This window comes from Cryptotermes secundus, unplaced genomic scaffold (assembly GCF_002891405.2).
Source record: "Cryptotermes secundus unplaced genomic scaffold, Csec_1.0 scaffold109, whole genome shotgun sequence".
Lineage (NCBI taxonomy): Eukaryota > Metazoa > Arthropoda > Insecta > Blattodea > Kalotermitidae > Cryptotermes > Cryptotermes secundus.
Window position 1 is genome coordinate 487,472 of NW_019737086.1, and position 15,833 is coordinate 503,304.

At 38.1% G+C, this 15,833-nt stretch overlaps 1 protein-coding gene across 1 annotated transcript; it reads right to left on the reverse strand.

Annotated features, from left to right (window-relative positions):
* Window positions 1-5,016: 5,016 nt before the first annotated feature.
* LOC111870037 (PHD and RING finger domain-containing protein 1-like) lies at window positions 5,017-6,192 on the reverse strand. The gene has a single exon (XM_023861987.1). It carries the CDS (start codon window positions 6,190-6,192, stop codon window positions 5,017-5,019), a length of 1,176 nt encoding a protein of 391 aa, XP_023717755.1.
* Between the last annotated feature and the right edge of the window lie 9,641 nt (window positions 6,193-15,833).

Here is a 15,833-nt window from a genome sequence, read left to right on the forward strand (position 1 = left end):
CCATATCCTACTGACAGCTCTTATTCTCATGCTGTCTTCTTGCCATTTCGTGTTGAAACACCTTGGACTGCTGAGCCTCCAGAACTTGACATAATTCTCTAATTCCCCTAGCTACAAACAGACTCCCATTATATAGCCCCATGGAAAACACCACTTTCTCTTGTGGATCTATATATCCACTCCCCCATATGCCTTCATGGCATAATACTTAATTAGATAAGCACAGGGAGAATTTTACCTTACCCATTGAATAGGAGGATGGGTGGGCACCAGAGTTGATCTGGATGATGTGGAGAAAATTCTTGATGGTGCTGGGACTTGAACTCCAACTCCTTGGTTGTCCGGCCCATAGCCAGTCGCTGTACCAACCTTTATCTTTATCTGAAAAAAAAAAGGAGTGAGAAGAAGTTATTTGGATTCATCTGGTTTAGGATAGGAACCATGTTTTTGCTGCGACAAATAAGCACAGCAACAAATTGTTGAAAGCAGAGAAAGAGAAGAATGCAGTAACATTAACTGCTGTGAATGGTGGTCTCTAGTCAGTTCTCAGACAGTTATAATATGGAGAGCAATTAGTGAGTGAGAGAGTGTTCCAGAGGACTGATGATGGAGGATGGAGGATCCAGTAGTTGGAAGTGTTGAAAACTTTATGTGTGATAGTTAAGAATACTCTTTCAAGTGTTAGTATTTGTAGTTATGACTGGTGAGTGTTCAATAAATCAATTCATCTGATCCAGATCCCATTAATTCTTTGTCATATTACCCTTGTACAGGACAATATATTAATCCCATAATCCTGTGGGCAGTTCTTTAGTTCTTGAATCCACAGAATGATTATACCCATATTTTATCTTCAACTTGTAGACAGCAGGTATGCATGGCAGGCCTGTCTAAATGTCTTCATATTGATAAGTTAGAAGAATCTAGCCTGACAGAAGACCTTGGAACATCAGCCATCTTAACTTAATTTTTCATTGTTTTCCTCAGTTCTTGCAGGCAAATACCTGGATAATACATCAAGTTAGATTATAATATAGTGGCCTCCATAGTCTAGGGGTAACATTCCCACTTCATGACTCAAGGTGCGCAGGTTCAAACCCGGCAGAGGTCATGGAATTTTTAAGGGCGGAAAATTTCAGGGAACGAGTCCTCCAGAAGGGACTTTAAGCCATGAGTCCCATGTCATAGATTTACGGCACGTAAAAGAACCTCATGTCTCTAGGAGACCTCTGAGCTAAATTTGGCCAAAAAGTTTCCCGCCCAAAGTAGTTTCCAATGCCACCGGTAGATGGGGGAAGTATTAGGTACCACTGTCAGTAGAAGGTTGGAACCTCGCTGGCAGAAAGGGGCTGATAGTAAGCACCAGTACCAGTAGGGTATGGAGACAGTAGAAATTAAAAGGGGGACACAAAATGGACCAATAACTGGTCTAAGTGCATGGGGAAACCCACCCCCTCAATACTGAATACTGAATAGATTATAATATGTAAATATGTCGGTTGATCTGAACAACTTTATACTTTCAATAAATAACTCTGATAACTTCTTGCCACATCATTATTTAACAGCTGTTAGTGTTATGTAGTTTGAGCTACTGACAGTGTCTCTTTTGCTGTTTATTTTATGATCCTCTCAGTATCCAGACCAGTTGATCTCAACAAATGGTGTACCCCAAGCCAAATTCACCACAAGAGGCCAGCAAGCAGAGCCTCTGCTTCGTGTCTTCATGTTGGGTTCTTGCGTGGCTTACTCCTCAGTCCTAAACATGGAGATGATACGTTCCTCTGGAACATAAGTTGATTTGCATTGGACTACACGACATATCCCAGAAGATAGAACTCATATCATATTTGTTTCCTGAGAGATACTGTCCTTAGTGAGATTAAATGAAGGAGATTTCTGGTATGAACACACATTGTGAACCAAAGAAATGAATACAATGATTTAGTTCAAAAGTCTCTGATATTACTGAGTAGCTCCACTTACTATTCTAAGTTGAACCCTGAACAGAAATTTGGCGCAAAATGTACCTAGAGGAAACACTGGATGCCTGAAACTAGGGGTGGAGTAGTCGGTCTATTTAGTAGACAAACAGAATGGATCTGAGGAGGGTGGAGGCAGGCCTATAGCACTTTGAAATTGGCCACGACCACTTTCTCCCCCAATCCATTTGATACTGCTTAATCTTACAGTTGATGAAGTAAAGTAGGTGGTGTGCTTGTGCTAATTACACACCATGATGACACATGGGTGAGTGGTGGTATAGTTGCAAGCATTCTAACCTCTGCACTATATGGAGGTGAAAAGTTAGCTGCACCTCTGGGGAGAGAGTCTACTGGTCCACTTTGGTAGGAGGCTGAATGGGCCCAGAGCCAGGCTAGATTCAGTGTCGTCCAAATTGGTAATTGGATTTATTGAACTCTTACAGATGCGTGTCTGCAAATACTTATATAATTATTTCACTAATGCACACACTTTATAGTTCACTGTGGTAAGAACTAAGTTATTTTCATTTGACCCACATAATAATAGACCACTCACTAACCTACCTTCCCTCACCACCACCTGACATACAGAAAAGAAACCCACCTCATCCCATTTCCTCTCCCCCTCCTAATATACACCCAGCCTCACCAGAGTGAGGTTGGGTATATATTAGTAGCTGAGCTGAGCTGAGCTGAACCGAGCCCTTCTGGGTGAGCCGTAAATTCTGCAGCTCCTCAAGAATTTCCCAGCAGTTTATGGAACCCGAAGGTTCATTACCGTGTTCACAAGAACCCTCCACTGGTCCCTATCCTGAGCCAGATCTATCCAATCCATACCATCCCATCCTATCTCTCTAAGATCCATTCTAATATTGTCCACTCACCTATGCCTTGGTCTTCCCTGTGGTCTCTTTCCTTCTGGCTTTCCCACCAATATCCTATACACAGTCGTCTCCCCCATTCATGCTACATGACCTGCCCACCTGATCCTCCTTGACTTGATCATTCTAATTATACAACTCTTTATTGACCGTCACAACACAACAAACAGAAAAATCAGGGTCAGCGCCCAGCTGATGATGGCCATTAGTGGCTGAAACATGTAGCGAAACCATAGCTGGGCACTGACCTTGATTTTTCTGTTTGTTGTGTTGTGACGGTCAATAAAGAGTTGTATATTGTAGCACAACAGGATGCATGAAATGAAAATTCTAATTATACTTGGAGAAGAGTACAAATCATGAAGCTCCTCATTATGCAGTTTTCTCCAACCTTCTGTCACTTCATCCCTCTTTGGTCCAAATATTCTCCTCAACACCCTCAGTCTATGTTCCTCCCTTAATGTCAGAGACCAAGTTTCACACCCATACAGAACCACAGGCAAAATTATAGTTTTGTATATTCTAATTTTTATGTTTTTGACAACAGACGAGAAGACAAAAGGTTCTGGACTGAATGGTAGCAAGCATTACCCGAATTCAATTGCCTCTTAATTTCCTCCTGAATCAGGTTTCGATCTGTTATTGTCCCCAAATATCTGAACTGTGCCACATTTAAAAACATCTGTTTCCTATCTTTATGTCATGATTTTGCTCTGCATTTTGGTGATGAGACAGTAACATATACTTAGTTTTCTCTGTGTTTAGTTCTAGATCAACCACTTTACTTGCGTCAATTAAAGTTTGTGTTTTTCTTTATGGTATCTACATTATCACCCAGTAGATTCACATCATCAGCGTAGACCAACAGCTGATGTGTCCCTTTTAATTNAGCTGATGTACTGTCTCATCATACTCCCATTTTTTCTCCAGTATCTGACGAATGCAAAAGATCTGATCTGTAGTTGATCTGTTACGTCGAAACCCACACTGATGATGCCCAATAATTTCATCTATATATGGACTTAACCTTGGAAGAAGAATATTGGACAAAATTTTATATGAAATTGATAGCAGTGATGTCCCCCGATAATTACTACAGTCAGTTTTGTCACCCTTCTTGTGAACTGGTACAATAATAGACTCCTTCCACTGATCAGGCAATTTTTCGTTATACCAAATAGGAGGAAAAATTGCCTGATCAGTGGAAGGAGTCTTGAAACACAACAAATAATTATATGGACATGCACAGTATGTACCTATGACTCCAATTTACATTAACATTATCACAAAAAAAAACCTTTTCAAGAAACAGTAAAGTATAATACCACTACGCTAATAACGAACAGCAATGACAAAGATCAAGAAACCTACCACATAATGTAAATTAAGTACACGAAAACCACAGTAACAAAATACATAATTACCATTCCCTTATATTTTCAAATTTACACATGAAATTGCAGATGCAAGATAACATGTGCCCACTGAAAACAATGCAATATTCACCTATATCTATATAACATTCACACTGCAGTAAATAAGAGCACATAAATGACCACAGACAATAAAAAGACACATCCATATAATCCATGTCACCACAGAAAAGACTTCCAAAACAGTCACAGTTGTTCCCCCCCCCCAACCCCCACATTACAAAAATAAGACAACCCTTTAAAAATTATGAAATAATGTTTCAAGAATTTTCCCAATTGATAATAAATATTTTAGTTATATTTGTATTTATAAAAACTGAGTACATGTATGTATACATACTTATATGTATTGTTTGTGTTTACATGACAAGAATAACAACAAAGGAGCCGTTACATAAACAGTTTAGTAGCAAATAATGACACAGATTATTATCTAGAAAATGCCTCATGACAGCCGAAAGACCGAAACATGGAATGTGATATTTCGATGAAACATCAGTACTGGAAAAAATAATATATGATTGATAAGTCGTCTACATCATCAGTTAGGTTAGTTAGTTACAGGTTAGACAGTGCTGCTGCTGCTTTAAACGCTCAAAAATACACTGGACATTGCACTGCAAAATCAAGTGGAGCCTGAATTCAAGAGTTCAAAGAAGGTTCCTCTTTTTTTTCTTTCTTTCTTTTCTTTCTCTTTTCAACGTAGGGTGATGAAAGTCAAGAACAATCACTGCAGAACCATTCTCCCAGAGGCACACTGTCCAAACGTGGATATATACAGTCTAGATGGTAGCTTCGCCCACATCTGTCGCAATTAATTAGTGCAGAAATACGGTTGTCATCACCACACACCCCACAACGCACGAAATAATCTATAACATCATGTTCCTGTTGCTGCCTTGGTGGCTCCATATGTATTTTTCTGACAACTTTGCCCCCCAGATAGTGACGCACAAGAATTGTATCACACACCTGTCGATCTATTGGGCAAGTGTTAGTATTCTTCAACCACTCCTGGAGACAGTCTACACAGAAACTGTGGTTACAAGCTTCTGGAGTCCCAATCTCCTGTGTGACAAATCCACATAAGCAAATGGGGCACATTTCTGACTGATCATCAACCCTGCCATTAGACATGCTAGCAGCATGAGGCATTGTTGTAGAGGATGATGTTCCACCACCACAAATCGTGGCTTCATTATTACCACTTGTGGCAGCAACACCGGGCAACCAAGATGATGTTCCAGCGCTTTCGGATCTTCTGACTACCCTTTCTTGACTCTCCCTATAAGGATTCCTCCTGTTTTCAGTCAATTCACGGCCTGCGGTACAGTACCATGATGCGTGTTCAGTGATATCTTCTTCCTCGGCAGGATCATCATCATCATTATTACCATCACCCACTGGCCCTGATTTTTCACTTAAATATTCATTGAGAACAGACTGTAATATATTCTGCCGTTCCTCCATTTCCTTGATTTTTTTCTCTATCTCAGCTGCCTCGGCTTCCTCTAATCTACGTAAGATGTTCAGTTCCACTTCAGTTAACTTTGCCTTAAGTATAGCAAAGTTTGCTTGTCTTCTCATTGTCTCCTTTTCTATATCTGAAGTCTCCTGGCAGAATCTATTAGTTATCACCTCCAACGTCATTTTCATAACATGGCAAACCTCTTGTGCTGCATCCATGATTCGAGCATTTGTGTGATGGTTCATAGTCAGGAGCTCCTGTAGGGTAATACTGTGGTCGTCATGAAAGTTCATCTCTTGTCGAGTATTTTCCTGCACCTCTTCTGCATTTTGCATCCAATCTGACTCATATACCCTTCTGAATTGTCTTCGCCATATAATCCTGGCGGGAGTCCGACGTCTTCGTGCTTCTCCTCTGCGAGACATTTTTCTTAGTTCCGTGTTCTCACCCTTACTGGCCGGCGAATGTGCGCGAACTAACTAAACTCTTCAATTCACTCAACTCCACTGCACTGAATGAAGAAGTCAACTCGGCCGGTCGAATGATATAGCCTCGGAGCGGACACACTGAAAACACCGTCCGCCACATCTCTCGTATTGTTGCGTGACGTCAGAGTGTATGTGACGTGTTCTTCCGTTGGGCGTGTACGGACCGTTACCTAGCAACACAGCAAATTCGTAATAAGCAAATCAATATTACTGTGTAAAGTTGTCCTTATGCTTAAGCACTACGCCGTGAAGACGTATGGGTGAGTTGATATACAGGTGTATATCGACGATTTCTTGACTTCGGCACTATTTGGAGGTGTGGTTAGCGTCACGCCCCTGCTGCTTTACCCACAGGGAAGGACCCTCCCGTACCCGTGGGATAAGAGGTGAGGTGGGCCCCAGGGCAGGTCTGGACCACGTGGAGAAGAGAAAATTCTTGACCCTACTGGGACTCGAACTCTGACCCCTCGGTCGTCCAGCTCGTAGCCATTCGTATACTGACAGCGCTATCCTTGCTCCCTAATTATAATAAAATTGCTTATTAATGTGCGCAGTGGAAAATACAACAAAAATTTCTATAGTGAAGGCTTATACAATATTTCGACAGTAGTAGTGCATAAAATGTCCACTAGGATATCGCGAGACGAAGTAGAGTGGATTCTAGTCAGTCGGCATGCGGTCGTTGGATTGGTTGTGTTAATGCTTGAGTGTGCGTGTGCTCCAGTGAAATGGGAACACAGAAGAAGTGTCATATTTCGTAACGTACTCGTCTTCATATTCCCTCCGTCTGTATATATAAACTATATTATTCTGCAGGCAATTTGCTCTGTTCGTTGCCTGCTCCTTGCAAGTTTCTTTCTTGGCTTACACTTTGACCCAAGAGATAGAAATGTTCTACAGGCGCCTTGAAACGCTGAAATTCGTTACTTTTGCACGAGTCTATGTAATTAACTCTTGCACTTATACGTCCATCAGTCTCGTATATAAAGATTAGGAAAGAGCAAGTGAAGCTTCCCTCAACAACGCACGAATAAATTCATTTGCATTAGTTCAGATGTAAATTAACTTTAAAATCGCGGCATTTTTTCATGAAGAGTGACATGTTGAGCACAGCTATCCATTCCAAATAAAATTAATTGTATGTACACATGCTCATTATTTTCAACTGATATTTGTAAATTGTAGCCTGTTAACACTTGGAGTAAATTCTATCTAAAAATTGCTTGAAATCTGCAGTTGCATATAACCCCCACGCACACGCAAACACACAGAAGTTCCAATAAAATAATACTATGGACAGTATAGCCTATAGGCTGTGCAAGAGACAACAGGCCTTGTAGATCAGTTAAAAGGGAAAATGGTAGAAAGTTTTAAAATTCGTTTTTATATTCCTGTTGGCGGATGTAACCATATTGCATGTTACCATTCAAGTCTCTAGGTTTTCGCGGCTAGAATTTAATGCTTGACTTCCCAAAATTTTTAAGTAGGCAACTATTCGGCTTACTGCAGTTCTTATTACAGACGATAATATACGAAACAAATAGAGCTGGATGTATTTAAATTATGTACTGTAGGGATCGCTTTTCGCTAGAGTATGTTTCTTCTTTACAGCTTTTGAAATCTTTCAGACAGGAATTAAATTCGATTTATTTCGTAAACTATCGACAGCCATGTTACCATTCTAGTAGTTTACACCCATGAAGTAACAGATACTTCTAAGTCAAAATTCGTATAAAATATGCTGACATATAAAAACCGGTGTACATCTGAATTTTTCAAATACTGTCCAGCCTGTCAAACATCCTTTTCTATGTAGCCACCGTTTCAACTACACGGTTGTAACTTCTGTGGTTGAAACAGTCGATTGGGGATTCGCGCGAAATCAAATGCCGCATACATAAGTCGCACGGATTCGAAACCGATCTTTATAAATTAAAATTTGGAACTCAAATTATGCTATAAAAACAATATTTCTGAGGAGGTTTGGTGACAATACAATAGAACTGATAAATTTAAGAATGGTTTCAGTATTCTGGGCGAACGGCTCTGCAAATGAATAAAAGTTACTCATTAACATCCGCATTGCGTGATATGAACTCTTCTGTCTGATGGTTTGTTTGAAACGAATTTCGTCGCAAGAGATGTAGGAAGCGTTATTTAGGTTCAGGGTGGAAATATGTGTTGCATACTTCAATCACAGACATACCGGTTATTTTCCACTACACAGCGTGGAGGGAAGCTGCGAATATATTGAATAAGCAGTCGCAGACAGCCGAAAAGGGGTGGTCTTCCAGCTTGGGGATTAGGCGTGAGGCTAACAACCATAAAAATAAGCCTGTTATGAAAATGAACACAAAGCAATAAATGTTGTAGGCTAAAGAAAATGTATAGGATGGGATGTTATGGATTGGATTGATCTGGCTCAGGATATGGGCCATTGGAGGGCTCTTATGAACACGGTAATGAACCTTCGGGTTCCATAAAATGCTGGGAAATTCTTGAGTAGCTGCAGAATTGGTGGCTCCTCCAGAAGGGCTCAGCTCCATGAGTAAGTACAGCAGTGTATGACCTGCACTTCATCCTCTGTTTTTCTATAAAGCACCCACAACCTCCACATTTACTCTGAACTAAAATATCAGACAACTTAAAGAAACACTGGGCTGAAAGATAAACAGTTGCTTAACAGATATTTGACCAGACATACTCCATGAATTTTCTGTTACCTCATTTTGCAACAAAAAAAAAAACCCGAAAGCAGTAGGAAAATGAATAAAGTCATTACATTCATATTTGCTACTCCTTCAGTGAGAAACTTTAAGAAGGGTTTTCTCCACTGCCCCAACCTTCACCGTATTTTGTTTTATTCATCCAAATTAATATTACATATCTCAAAAAGCTATGATCTTGGCTGGTCTTTCTGTTTTTCCTCATACTTAAAGGGATATGAAAAAGTTTGTTCAGTGAATATTTGACACAGTTTCTAAAACGTGGCTTCAAAATGTTAATATGTTTTCAATTATCTGTTATAGCCAGACATCAGTCCCATGCCCCAAGTGTTATAGAACTCACTAATCAACATTTCATAATGTTAAAATGAAAATAAATTAAAATTATTCAGGGAATATGAATTAAATAGAATAAATATAGCTAATCATGTATGACCAAAATTATCTAGTTTTCAGGTGAGAGAAGGCTGAACTTGGTTGAATGATTACATATAAAGACTGGCTTTATTTAAATTAGAAGTATGCAAGTTCAGTACAGCCTTTACTAAGAGCAGGCAATGACTGAGCATACATATTTCAAGCTGTTTTTAAAGAGTGTAAAAAATACTCACAACATATTTATTTAGTGCATCTCCTTAAATTCTGTTTCTTCACCATTTGATTTTACACATAATTTTAATTTTTTTAAATTCATTTTTATAAGCTGAGGGGAATACCATGACATACTTAACAAAGCTAATGAAGTTACATAAGTTTCAAAATATGTCGTGAAGTGTTCAATGGAAAAGGTGGATCCCCTGGGAGAAATGAAAGCTACAAGTTCAGTGAAGTTTTCACGCAAAATGAAGGCTTATGTGTTAAGTGTAACATAGGGAAGTGATATAAACGAGAGGATCGGATCAGTGTGTTCAACGAGCACTTAGATACAAATGTGTTACTGCACTTTTTTAAAATGGTGATTTAGGTGTGTAGAGAAACTGTAATTCAGTTAACATGAAAAAGAATGATACATGGAGTTGTATAGGATGCAGATTCAGTGCAGTGATCAAAATGAAATCATCATTTCAAAATGTGCTATAAAACTGTTTTCGTATATCATTCGGTGTCATGTGCTAACTATGAACTTCAGGCTTCAGCATCTGCATCATCAGCTGCAACATTAACTTCGACTGCAAGGTGTCATGATTAAAGTAAGTGGTTGCTCTTTTTTCTGGTTGCTTTCTGGCAGTGGCTTTGGAATGACCTAGAGTCGCAGGGTTTTGTAGTATATAAGCGTTGAGTTGGCAGCCTGTATTTCAGAGGAGTCACTACACAATTATGGAAATGTTTACTGTGTGCACCCCCTCCCCCCACTCCTCAGAGTTAGGTCACGTCGCTAGGCAGGACATTGCTTGAAATATAGTGCTGTGCCGTTCTTTGAATAAATGACTGAAGCTAGACAGTCAGAAGGGAAGAGACCGCTAGGAAGACGAAAAGAGAAGTCTCAAATCTGAAACAGTAAAATATGGTCGCGAGTACTAAGGGACTCAAACCCAAGAAAGACTACGCTGGCAAGGGCCAGCAGCATATACAAAAGACAGACCCATCTTCTCATCAGAGATAGCACCCCACAGAAACAAGAAAGTAACTGTCAAACAGTAATAAATATCTGGTCATGAGCTCCAGATGGGGCTCGGCACCAAGACTTACTGCCTGACTGACTGACTGACCGTCAGTTGCAATGTGACTTTGACTTTGACTTAGAATGGGATGGTATGGACTAGATTGATCTGGTTCAGGATAGGGACCAGTGGAGGGCCCATGTGAACATTGTAATGAACCTTCGGGTTCCATAAAATGTTGGGAAGTTCTTGAGTAGCTGCACAACTGGTGGCCTTTCAAGAAGGGTTCAGCTCCATGAAGTTTAGTAGTTATAGTGCTGTGCCGGTGTTGCACGTCACCTGAATGTGTCATGGGATGCTATGGGAGCTGACTGACTGATTGACTAACTCCATGCAGCTTAGTCTTGAAAGCCACCAGTAGTTAAGCTACCCTAGAATTTGCCAACTTATATTGAGCCCAAAGGTTCATTACCATGTTCACAAGAGCCTGCGACTGATCTGACAAGTGAGCTGATAATGCCAGTATGTGCCGGTTTCATTAGAAAAATATTCAAAGAAAATTGGCTGAAGAAGAAAATATATTTATAACTAATCTGCAAAATTTTTGGACAAAACACATTCATTAATGCTGAATGGTTCAGTTTATCTCCTTTCTTCTCTAAAATCAATTTGCATTGATTAGCCCATTTGTCAGATGCCCAGGATCAGCTGCAGCCTGCATTACATTATAAGTGCTTATTGAAAAATCAGAAAAAAATGGGACTTCAAATAAAAAATCCTCCAAATATAATTATTTGTCTCTTTCAAATATTCTTATATGTTTTGATTGAATTATTTCAGATTTTGATCTGTATTCAGGAAAATAAACTCATGAAGACAAATGACACTGAATTTCACTGAATGTTCCATTTGAGGGGTAGCTCTTGGAATTGAAACTGATTGTCCTGACTCATATCTGTTGTTTCTTTGGTCCCATTGGGTGAGGAGTGCCAGGATATTACCTCTAATTAGGTCATGATCACTTCTTCCTGCATCTAACCAACAAACCATTTTAACCAATATACAAATATATATTATCAGATCTTATTCTTACAAATTCCACAATATAGCATAGGCCCACATTAACCAGTCATTAAGGCCTCAACACACAGAAATTATTTGAAAGTGAAATTGCTAGGTAAAGTGGTATGTGGTCGTGTGGATGTGCCATCAGAGCAAAGATCAGCAAATGAACCATACACATGGCCTCATATTTAAGAGTAAGTTGTACTTAAAAATTCTGAGAAGGAAATGGTTCCAACAGAACTTGCCTCATTAATGGTGACCAACCATATACTAATCTGCCAAGCCACCAACAATTCAGTTTCAGTACAAGTAACTGTAATTATGTAATAACCTTCTTTTCTCAATGTTGACCAATTACTAATTATTCTTACAAAGAAACTCCAACTTTCTCAAAATTTAAATTAACTAAGGATGATACAAGCAACCAGGTTCTAACCAGACACAGAAAAAGAAATGAGCAAATATGAACCACACAGCAGGGAACTCATGCACAAGGCTTCCTCTTATTCAGGAGTAGAGAGGAAGCTATGCTCCTTGAATCAAATGGATGTTGTATCTTCAGACAGGAACTATGCTTCCACAGATGGAGGGGTGCTGCTAGTTCAAGACAAGAAAAAATGAAACCTGAGAGGAAAAGTAAATTGATGAAATTGGATAAACCTGACATAACCCCAGAACCCAGTAGAAAGACAATGTAATGTCAGCCATGCAATCTGACTTAACTGTTACAAACTTTCTTCCACTTTGTGAATGGCCCTGTGTTCATTCCCTTACCAAGGATTTATCATTGGAACATTTTAAAAATTCATTTTATATTTTCCAAATATAAACTGTATAAAGGTTAAACCTGCATAAATTAACACACTTCTATAATGAAACAGCTTCCATACTTCACTAATTCCAGATATGACTTTTGAACCCCACCCCAGAATAGATGTTCATAGAAACAATATTCCATCTACTAAAGAGTGGCAATTAAAATTATGTTTTGTACCTGAAAATCAGAACTGAAGAATCTTATACCCAGTCTGAAAACAGAATAGTCAAATGATTCACAAATTATGGAGAATGATCAAAGTATCACTATCTAGAATTGTGGGAATGATGTAAGAGCAATGACAAACATAGTCAAAAGACATAATAATTTGATAACAATATTCATATTTGGATATAGCAATGTAATAACTAATAAATATAATTGGTTTAACATCAGCTCTTGATTAGATAAAGGCAGTCTGGCAAGAACTAAGCTCTGAACTGAATGGTACATACAATGCCTGCTAATGGCATGGCCATAGCTACGATAGCTACTGTGTTACTCAGTGGTTATTTCGTCCTACTCAGCAGCCTGTAAGTATATACAGATTTCTGGATACATTCACTCTGAAGCTTGAACATAATTTATGGACAAGTGTATTCAGAGTCGATTACTATCGCACTTCAAAACATTGAAGTCTAAGTTAAAGCCACTGATACACATAAAGTATTTTCATGTAGACTGAAGTTGGATAGTCCATTGGTATCCAGAAGATAATTCTGGTCCATACATAACCTGCAACTACAGTCAGGTCTTCCAGATGTCACCAGATTTTGAAGTGACTTGTGAAAATTACACAAATCTTTGAAATCCCCTAACCTGTAGTGTGAGTAATAATGGATCATAATTCCTTGGAGAGTCTATAAGTATTTCTAAGCTCAAGGATTTTGGACTAGAATAAATATACAATCAATTTTTTCCCAGAATTACCAGTTGATAACGTAAGAATGAATTTACAGCAAAATACAGAAATAAGCTATAGATGAACCTTGATAATGGTGTCTACCTGCGGGGACCATGGTCCACTTGTGGTTCAAATTCTTTTGCACCAAATATATTCTGTACAAAACAATAGTGATCATTTTTTCATTAACCCTTAACATTCCATGAGATAGCTGCCACTGGCTTCCCACTAGAGAGGTTCAGGTTTAACCCTATTGCAGCCCATTTGGGATTTGTATGAGATAGAATGGTACCGAGGCAAATTTTCCTCGAAGAACTTAAATTTTCTCCTGCCTTATTCATCTGTTTTACATATATATATTGTATTTATTTAATCTTATGAAGTCATCTGCTTCACTGCAAGCAACTACTATCACCAGATTTCAAGAAAATTGTATAATTGCCATCATACTTTTCTTTTGTATGGACATCCCATTACCATGAATTCCATAGCCATGTCATATACATGAGGAAGAAATCCTACTTTGATTCACAGAATTTTGAAGAGAAGAGAATGAAACGAAAGAAAAAATAAAAATAATATATAATTAATATTCAAGAAACAAAGAAATTTATTTTGCTATTTTACAGTACAGAAAGGGCCAGTAAAATATGAGTACAAGTCACACATAAGTGGGAAAGGCTACAATTTCTCCTCACCTGTGGCAGCATTTAGGCTTGTGCCAGCCCTTCCAGGGTCAGTGACTTTGATTAAGAGTCTGCTGGATTTTAAATGGAAGGAAGTCTGAATAGGTAGTTAGTTCATGGTTTTGAGAAATGTAATGGGTGGATAGTTTTACATAACCTTCCAGCAACAAGTTGTATGCAATTTCATGCATAAACAATATCTGAAATTGAGTAGTCAATCTGTGTAACTGCCCTGAGATGTTATCAGTAGAAATCAACATTCAAATCTGTAACTGGCAAGTGGTATACAGTAAGGGAAGCATAAACATTAAAAACTTATCAATCATTTTAATGTTTAGGGCATTAACTGTATAGTTTTCAAGTATGTTTTAATGCAGTTCTCAACTGTCTCCACTTAAGATTCTCATTTATGCTTGACAACCAACCTGTGAGTTATACAACTGTGGGATTTTGCCATGCCTGACTTAGAAAGCAATTTTGGTTTATGTATGTAGATAGTCATGGAAAAGGTTGGTTAGAAAAATTGTTTTATTGACAAATTTTTAAATATAGAATGATTAAACATTGGGCTGGTTGTAGCCTCCTGTCTGTATGTAAATTCAAGAACACTTGCATGATTTTCATAAATTCATCGTTACAGTATTGTCACCAGTTCTTTCAAAGAAACTGAAGGAAGACTCTCTCAGATAATTCAGTTTTATTGCTATAAAAATAATAAGTCTCCCTAGATGTGAAATAGTCTTGTTTTACACTTGTTGAACAAATGCCACTTTCAAACTTTTGCTTGTTGTTTTTATATAAATTAATATATGATCTTATAAAAGTCGAAGGCACTCACATAGGATGACTGGAGATTTTCTTAAATTGTCACCAACATTTAAATCTTAATACCTAATTACGTGTGAATTCACAGTCAATTTTAATATAACTTCTAAACTATAGAAGACACATAATATGTGAAAGCTGCATGATAAAAAATACATATTTTCTGGGATATAATTCTGTGTGGCCCAGCAGAAATTTGACATTTCAGAGGAACATAATGCCTCCATTTTCAGGATTATAAAGTAAACCCAAGAAGTGAGGCTTCTGCTGAACTATATAGCATTACATCTCAGAAGATATTACTCTTCAGAACAAATCTACTTCAGCATACAATGTGTGATGTAGACTGCACACGCATAAAAATTTTCGATTGATTAAAGTTACTGTGACATGTCCATGTACATATATATGACACATAAGTTACTTGAGCCATGTAGGAGGCTATTTTGAAAACAAAACATGAATGTTTTAAAAATTGTCACATAAGTATATATCTCAGTTTGATAGACAGTCATTTATATACAATTACTCCACTATTATTTAAATTGTACATTTTTTTGCCAATTCATTCCTTGTAAAAAATGTTCTGTATTCATACAGCAAAGGTTAACCATGTGTAGGTTCAGTTCCAAATTATCCCTTCAGTATTTTTCTCCTTTTTTGAGACTCCATTACAAGAACCTACCTACCGTTTATAGCTAGGTATTGCACATGAAGTGTTAGTTATACCAGAATTTGAAGTCATCACTTCATTGAGTCTAGATTCCTCATGTAAAACACTATAGCAAAGTAATATTAAGGCCTGCCTCATAGCCTTAGCATTTATTTTCTTATCATGACATATCTTATGTAGGAGTCTGTCTTGATCCATTAATTTAATGTAAATAATGACACCTGAAAATAACAATAAACATGTCCACAGTATTCTTTCTCAGCAAACAAAGTCACTGGTAT

What these genes read in the sequence shown, in the direction of transcription:
- LOC111870037 (XM_023861987.1), bottom strand. Translation starts at nt 6,192, where the DNA reads ATGTCTCGCAGAGGAGAAGCACGAAGACGTCGGACTCCCGCCAGGATT.